The sequence below is a fragment of the Sceloporus undulatus genome, chromosome 1 (assembly GCF_019175285.1).
Source record: "Sceloporus undulatus isolate JIND9_A2432 ecotype Alabama chromosome 1, SceUnd_v1.1, whole genome shotgun sequence".
Lineage (NCBI taxonomy): Eukaryota > Metazoa > Chordata > Lepidosauria > Squamata > Phrynosomatidae > Sceloporus > Sceloporus undulatus.
The window spans coordinates 28,301,549-28,310,042 of NC_056522.1; the positions used below are offsets into that span (position 1 = coordinate 28,301,549).

The following is an 8,494-nucleotide window of genomic DNA, read 5'->3' on the forward strand; positions in this document are numbered from 1 at the left end:
AAATGATTGTCTGTTGAACGAAAGGAAATAAAAAATAAAACAAATTATTATTATTTTTTTAAAAAAACAATAATAATAATAACAGCAACCCAACGACGGAGGGGGAGGGGGGAAGAGGAGGAAGAAGTGGGGAAAAAATTGCCTCTCTAAAATTAAAAAACAATGGAAGGGGGGGGGGGGGGGGGGGGGGTTACAGACCCATAGAGACACAGATTGATTTAGAAAACAAATAAAAATTCAAACCAAAAGGAGATAAACATTTGTTATTTCCCTCTTCAAAGAGTTCCTTTAAATTTTTTTTGTTAAAAAATGCTTCCCCCCCTTTCTCTCTTTTGTTTTCTTTTGTACAAACTTGATCGGCGTTGTCCTTTCTTCTCTTCCCTTCCCCTTCCCAGTCTTTTCTTTGTTCCTCTTTCTGTTTTTGTGTTTTTAAAATTTGTCCATGTATTATAGAGAATATTATATTTCCCCCTCCCCTCCCCGGCTACAAAATTGAATCGTCGCCGTCATGCAAAATGGGTGAAATGCAGTCTTATGGGAAAGCGCGAACCAGGAAACCGAAAAGAACCGAAAAAAACGGGGGGGGGGGGGAGAAAAGAGAGCTCGAACGTGCTTTTTTTGTGTGTGTTTTGTTTTGTTTTGTCCGACAAAGAATGCAAAGGTCGCCTTCCTTCCTTCCTTCCTTCCTTCCTTCTTTCTTTCCTTCTTTCTCTCCCTCCTTTCTCAATAATAATAATAATATGCATCGTAGCAAAGCACGGTCATCATTATCATTAATAAGAATAATAACAATAATAATAGCAATATTTTCCCCTGCTGCAGCATCGCCAACCGAGTCCAAGTTGTTTGAGATTTCTTTCCTTTGTGTTCTGGGTATCCCCCCCCCCCCTCCCACTGTTTCCTTTCCCCCAATGAATTGCTTCTTTCTTTTGTTTGCTAGGTAAAGGTTTGGGTTTTTCATTTTGTTCTTAACCCTTTTAAAATGTCTGTTTGCCTATTCTTTTGAATCCTCCCCCTCCCTCTCCGGCTTCGGTGCTCTGAATGGGGCACTGAATTATTATTATTTGAGGGGGGAGACAGTTTGAAGCTTGGGGTCGAGAACTGGGGGAGGCGTATTTTGCCTTTTTAATTTTTTTTTCTTATTTATTTATTTTACCCCCTTAATCCTTTTCTTTCTCGCTGGCTCTCTTTCTCCTTAAAGTTTGCAATGCGTTTTGATTATTTTGTTTTTAAAATTTTTACGTGACTTTTGCTGTTGCTGTTGCTGTTGTTGTTGTTGTTGTTAAATTTTTTTAAATCATGATTATTTGGGTTCCTTTTCCGTTATCATACATCACATTCTGAGTCGCTGGAGGTTACCGAGAGGATGGAAGTGCCCGTCTCGGCTCTTTCTGTCAAACTGGAGACGCTGGTGGTCGGACTGGCGGCTGTGGACGGAGACTCGGCCGAACTGTGGGTCGGGCAGCCCGGTTCCGACAAGGACCGCATCCCGCTCTGCCCGATCGCCTGGTGCTGGAGCCTAAAAGAGGAGCCAGGGAGACAAACCGACAGCACAAAGCCTTGCTCAGAAGAGAGAAGAAAAAGCAGGAACCACAGAGAGAAGGAGCTGCTGCTGTTGTTTTTCAAACAGGAGGACCAGCAACAGAAGGCCAGAAGGAGTAGCTTGGGCAACCAAAGAGCAGGGCTTTGGGATCCCCACCAGGGCTGAGGAGATCCCTTTTAGGTTCGGGGTGGCTTTAGATCTTTCGGAAAGGATCCCATGAAAGAACGTGGAACAAAAGCTTTATATGTCTATCTTATCCAGGGTTGGTAGAGTAGGACTTTGGGATCCCACCAGGGTTGAGGGGATCCCTTTAAGGTTCTGCGTAGCTTTAGATCCTTCGGAAAGGATCCCATGAAAATATGTGGAACAAAAGCTCATTTACGCCTTATTTTATATGCATATCTTATCCAAGGTCGGTTAGGGCAACCAAAGAGCAGGATTTTGGGGTCCCACCAGGGTTGAGAGGATCCCTTTAGGTTCGGTCCCATGAAAGGATGTGGAACAAAAGCTCATTTACCCCTTATTTGATGATGATGATGATGACGATGACGATGATGATGATATGCATATCTTTTCCAGGGTTGGTTGGGACAACCAAAGAGCAGGACTTTGGGGTCCTACCAGGGTTGAGAGGATCCTTTTAGGTTCAGCGTAGCGTTAGATCGTTCGGAAAGGATCCCATGAAAGAACGTGGAACAAAAGCTGCGATCTCCCTTCCTTCCTTCCTTCCTTCCTTCCTTCCTTCCTTCCTTCCTTCCTCCCTCCCTCCCTCCCTCCCTCCCTCCCTCCCTCCCTCCCTTCTTCCACTCCTCCAGCTGCCCCAAGTGGACTTTCTCAAGTCCATTTCAGGCATAGAGAGGGGTGAAATTTATTCTGATTTTGGAGGGAAGGAAATGTTGGGAGTATAGCAGCAATGCCTCTGCCTATAGAATTAGGAGCAAAGGAGGGGGGTATATGAATATCCAATTTTACCCACTATCATTTTAATATTATACCCAACAGAAAGAAGATGACTAAAGGAAATATTTTATGTGTAAATACTATCCAGGGTTGGGTGAGAATAGGGTGGACAAGCAAAGAGCAGGACTTTGGGGTCCTGCGTGGGTTGAGGAGATCCTTTTAGATTTTTATTTTATTTATGGCTCGGTGTAGCTTCAAATCATGAAAGCATGTGGAACAAAAGCCTTGTTTTATGTGTATATAATATCTAGGGTTGGGTGAGAGTGGGGCAGGCAACCAAACAGCAGGATTTTGGGGGGTCCCATGAAGGTTAGGAGATCCCTCTAGTGGTTTGTTTTTTTTTAAGGCTCGGTGTAACTTCAGAGAAAAAGGATCCCATGCAATAATATGCAACAAAAGCTACGATCTCCCTTCCGTCTATTCTTCCTCCAACTTCCCCAAGTCGAGACTCCCTAAAGCAAAGAGGCAGCTCTCTTTCGAGGGACTCTGAATCCCAGCAGGCTAGAAAGGCCAGTCTGGCCAAACTAGACACACCCCTTCTTGCTCCAACTGTGCTTTGCCTTAAACCCCAGTTAGAGAGAGAGAAATAAAAAATCCTTTCCTATCTAGAGAACAACCATCTCTGCTTTTCTTGAGACTTTCGCCTCTTCTCTTCCCTCTTTTTTCGGCCTTGTTTTAACCCAGACACCTGGCTCGTCGAGGTGGCTTCGAGCCGGTCTCTAACCTTCCCGATCTACCAATCGCCATACGCAAATACACAAACACACATACACACAAACATACAAACCGCCGGTATACACAATATGTCAAACTAAAGAAGAAACCAGCAGAAAAGACAAGGGAGGGCAGGGAGAAGGGAGATCTTTCAGAAAGCCTCGGTACAGAAATGCCTTTCTTCCATTGCTGCTTTTGGGGGGGGGGGGGGGGGGGGGGGGGGAAAACCCAAGGGGGGGGTTTCCATAGGAAAAAAATCCAGTCTCCCACACACCTCGACTGCCACCTTTTTTTAGGGTGCGAAATATTAGTCCGCTCCCGGATCAGGGATGCCACATATTTAGTCATTCAGGCATCCATTCAGGGACTTCGAGTCGGTTTTTATGCGGGCAAAGTGGACAATGGTGGGCCGCAGTCTAACCCCCAGTTCATCCCAGTCTTGGCCACTAGTGACCCATCCAGTTGTATGGTGGAGAGTCACAAAGGGTCGCCTCGCTGTCCCTAAATAGAGAAGAGATGCGTTCCAGAAAGGAATATATATTGGTTTGTTTTGTTTTAATATGGACAAAAAAACTCAGACAAAGGCAGAGCATTGGGGGTCTTAAAAAGAAACTGAGAAATAAAGCAACATTTCCCAAGTCCTTGAGGACACTCAGTTCCATGCACACAAACACACACACACACAGACATAGATACACGCCGCTATATTTTGTATTTTCCGACACACATTTTTTTAAAATGTCCTTTTAGTTCCTCAGTTTTGTGGCGAGGACGGTTTGGTTTCTCAGACTGAGCTTGGAAACACTCTCGGATAGACAGACAGACAAAGGACTCCTTGGGCTGCTGATCCTCAGAATTGTCAACAACTAAACCACAGATTTCTCCAAGGTTGGACTGAATGGGAGAGGGAGCCAGGGAAAATAATCGGTAACTTTAGCAGAATATGCTCCGTGTAAATGTGGGTGATGGAATATCCCTCCAGTCAAAGCAGAAGGGACCGCTTGAATCAGACAGATCAAGAGAAGTGAGTTGAGGGAGCAGAATCCACTTTTTCAAAGATGGAAGGCGGGGGGGGGGGGGGGGAGATTCCAGTTTTGAAAAGGGAAGGATAAATAAAATATGTAAAAACACTGCCGATTTCTTTAGCCCTTCTAAAATGCTTTGAAAGACAATCTTGGCTCAAGTGGATTTTAGGATCATTTCAATCTCGCTCCCCTTGCTACCTCAGTGTACTGATTTTAAAAAAAAGATGAGATAAAATAGAAGCTCTTAATGTTCTCCGTGGCATCTGCCTTTTTTAGTTTCACAATAAAAGTTGTCGAATTGTATTGCAGCGGTGCATATACATTCGCTCTGGGTTAGTCTACTCAAACCGCCGGCAACTGCCATGCTTCTTCGGCCTATTCATTCCCACCTCCAAAAACTGGAGGGATTGCGGCTGTGTATCGTTTCACTGTCGCCTTTTTCCTTCCCTCCAAAACCAGAATAAAAAAAAATCCCTATCTCTGCCTGAAATGGAATTGAGAAAAACCCACTTGGGACAACTGGGTGGGTGAATCCCACTGTGGGAGGAAGGCGGGCTAGAAATCCTTGCAATAAAGCAAATATGATAAAATAAGGGAGGTCGCAGCTTTTGTTCCACATTATTTCCTGGGATCCTTTCCCAGTGATCTAAAGCTACACCGAGCCATAAAAACAAGAAACGTAAAGGGATCTACCAACCCTCGTGGGACCACAAAGTCCTGCTCTTTGGTTGCCCACCCTGCTCTCACCCAGCCCTGGATATTATTTACACATAAAACAAGGCGTAAATCGAGGTATCATGACCCCCCACCCCTGGAAAAAAAAGGGAGACACAGGGGAACTTTTTGTAATGGTTTCTACCCTCTTCTCTTTCGTTTTGTCTTCCTTCGCCTGCCTTTTCTTTCCCTTTCTTTGCTTTCCAGCAAACGAATTTGTTTGTTTGTTTTATAATTAATAAGGACAATAGAGAAACAGCTGCCTCCTCGTCCAACCCCCCAATTCCTTCAGAAGGCTGCTTTGCATTACTGGCTGTTTGTTTATTTAGACACTTTACTTAGAAAAGCCGAGGAAGGAGGGAGAAAAAAGTTTAGGATCTGCCAAGTCCAGCTTGCATTACACAGATCAAGAAATACACCCGCGTCTTCTCTCTCTCTGAAGCATTGAATGGCTTGTTGTTGTTGTTGTACTTGTTGTGCTTGCTGGGATTCGTCCTTTGATTTAGCAGTAGACAAACCACAGCGAAGAGGGCTGAGGGTGCGAAAGGTATTTTGGAGGATTCGTTTTTTTAAAAAAAGAAATAAATCGCTCCAATGCAGAGGGAGAATTTATTTACAAAGCGATCCCAGAAATAAATGGAGAAGAGAAGGGCTTCTGCTTAAGGCTTATCCCCCTTCTCTTTTAGGAAGAGCGGTTCCTAGTTAGATCCCCTATGAAGGAAGGGGATCCCTAGTTAGATTTTTTTTTAAAAGAAATTGGAGGGAGTATTTATTCACAAAGCGACCCCAGCAATAAAAGGAGAAGAGAAGGGCTTCTGCTCAAGGCTTTTTCCTCTTCTCTCTTTTACCAAGGGAGGGGGTCCCTAGTTGGATCCCCTATGAAGGAGGGGGGTCCCTAATTAGATCAATTTTTAAACAAATGGTGGCTTCTCAGGAAGCTCGACCCCCCAAACAGACACACAGGCGCACGGGTTCAAAAAACTGGGGGGAAATATGGGTGAAAGGCGTCTTATTTTCCTAACAGATCTAAGGGCTGAAAGGAGTTTGGAAAGCAGGCAAAACTTTGCAACTGGCCCAAAGGACTGGGTTAGTATGGAGCAAGCCACTGGGCGAATGGCATTAACCCTCCCCCCAGTTTGGAAAGATGGAGAAGGAGATCTATCTCAAGGGCAATAAAATCCCTTTGGGATATGAAAGGACCTGGCTCTTCCCAGGGAAAACAACAGCTCCTTGCCACGCTCGGGTCCTTCCTTGCTTTCCAATAGGGCCTTCTCTTCCAACTCTGCTCCACCAGGACCCCCAGCCACGTTTCCTGATCCTCCCCATCCATTTCCAAAGGAAGGAAGGAAGGAAGGAAGGAAGGGGATCGCAGCCTGGGTGGGCAACCTCCTTGGAGTCCCAAGTAGCCAAGGCGAAAATAGGCAAGCTGAGGCCGCCTAGGGTTGTGTGGCTGTGTGTGAGAGAAAGTTGGGGTGCGGGTCCCCAACACCTCCTCCCTCTTGAGCTGACCCCTTTCTTTCTTGGAGGTCGATGAGGAGGATCGGGAAGGGTTGCTGGGGATGTGAAGTCGAAGGCTTTCGTGGCCAGCATCCATCGTTTTTTGTGGGTTATGTGGCCATAGAATCATAGAATCACAGAGTTGGAAGAGACTCCAAGGGCCATCCAGTCCAACCCCATTCTGCCACGCAGGAACTCTCAATCAAAGCATCTCAGACAGATGGCCATACAGCCTCTGCTTAAAGACAAACTCTTCTAGACCATGACCACATAACCCGACAAACCCACACACACAAAAAATAAATATTGCTGGGGACCTGGGTGGAGCAGTGGGTAGAAGAGAAGCCCCCGTAGGAAGCCCCTGCTTCTCGTGCCCCCCTCTCGGCCTGCCTCGGCCTGGGACTGACCTGTTCTTGGCGGCGGCGGCCCGATCCCTCTGGCGCCGGTTCTTGAACCAGTTGCCGACCTGGGTGGGGGTGAGGCCGGTGGCCTGGGCCAGTTCCCTTTTCTTGCTGGGGTTGGGGTAGGGGTCCTGGAGGTACCACTCCCGGAGAAGGCTCCGCGTCCGCTCCTTGAAGCAGTGGGTCTTCTGCTCGCCGTCCCAGATGGTGCGGGGCAAAGGGAACTTCTTGCGGACGCGGTACTTGTCGACGGGGCCCAGGGGCCTCCCGCGGAGCTTCTCGGCCTCCTGGTAGTGGGCCTCCAGCCACATGGCCTGGAGCTTGCCGTGGGACTCCTTGGTGAACTTGTGGTTCTCTAGGATGTGATAGAGGTCGCGGAAGTTGCCCGTGTGGAAGGCCACCACCGCCCGCGCCCGCAGGATGGACTCGTGCTTGTTGATGGCCTCGCAGGCTCCCGGGGCCACCGGCAGCGACCACAGGAAGCGGCCCAGGCGCTCGATGTCGCCCGTCTCCTCCAGCGTCTCGCAGACACTGGCCACTTGCTCCGGGGAGAAGTTGAGCGTGGGCAGCTGGAACATGGACAGGTCTTCGGGGCCTCCGATGCGCGAGGAGCCGCCGCCTCCAGCAGCCGATCCGGGGCTACAGCCGGTGGGGGCACTGCTGTTGCTGCCGCCGCCACCTCCTCCTCCTCCAGCTCCAGTCCCGGCGGCGGTGGCGGCGGAGGCGGCGGTGGTGCCACCCCCGCTGGCCAGCAGGAGCGAGCGGTGATGGTGGTGCGGGTCGCTGGGGAAGTTTGGCAGGAAGAAATGGGTGGGATAGAGCTCTAGAGGGGATCGGAACACCATGGGACCCAGCCTGGCGGACGGGGGGGCGCGGGCTAAGAAAGGAAGAAAGAGAGAGAGAAGGAGAAAGAGAGGAAGGAGGAGAAGAGAGAGAGAGAGAGAGCAAAGCTGGCTCAAGGCGCCCAGCAAGGCAGGCAGGAGGTCGGCGAGGCACCGGAGGAGGGAGAGGAGGGGAGGGAAAGGGGGATCACGCACCCCACGCGCGTCCACACCCGCACCCACGCCCGCAGACACATAGGGACCCTCATCCAAGCCCCCCTCGCCCCCTCCGCCAGCCCCCACGAACCCCCACCCACCACCTCTCAGCCCCCACCCACCCCCCTCACACACGCACACACACACAGACACAGACACGCGTGGAAAGGCTCCCACTCGCGCTCACACTTCCAGCCAGCCAGGCATCCGCGACTATCTCTCCCTCTCTTTTACAGACACACACACACAGCCCTTGGGTCTCTTGCACGCGCGCCCTTGCACACGCACACACACCTCCCGACCCAAGTCTTGCCGCCGCCGCCGCCTCCGAGGGAAAAAAACAACAAAAAAGGAGGAGAAGAAGAAGAAGAGGAGGAAGAAGAAGAAGAAAAGAAAAGAGAGATTCAGGGATTCGGCGGCGATCGCCCCAATGACAACAGCCTCATAATATCTCTCCGAAATCCACCGTGAGTGCAGCGCCGAAGCATTTTGTTTCGCTTTTCTATTGGCCTGCCGGGTGTCGTTGTGGCGTCGCCATGGCACCGCCCTGCCAATCACTGTCAGCCCTGCCAATCATCGGGGACTACGTAAGAGAAAGGGCCC

At 49.2% G+C, this 8,494-nt stretch overlaps 1 protein-coding gene across 1 annotated transcript; it reads right to left on the reverse strand.

Moving 5' to 3' along the window:
* Positions 1-679: 679 nt before the first annotated feature.
* SIX3 (SIX homeobox 3) lies at positions 680-7,927 on the reverse strand. The gene is made up of 2 exons (XM_042447075.1): positions 6,861-7,927; positions 680-1,519 (listed from the first exon to the last, which is right to left on the reverse strand). The coding sequence occupies exons 1-2, from the start codon at positions 7,697-7,699 to the stop codon at positions 1,327-1,329; spliced, it is 1,032 nt and encodes a 343-aa protein (XP_042303009.1). The 5' UTR covers positions 7,700-7,927; the 3' UTR covers positions 680-1,326.
* Between the last annotated feature and the right edge of the window lie 567 nt (positions 7,928-8,494).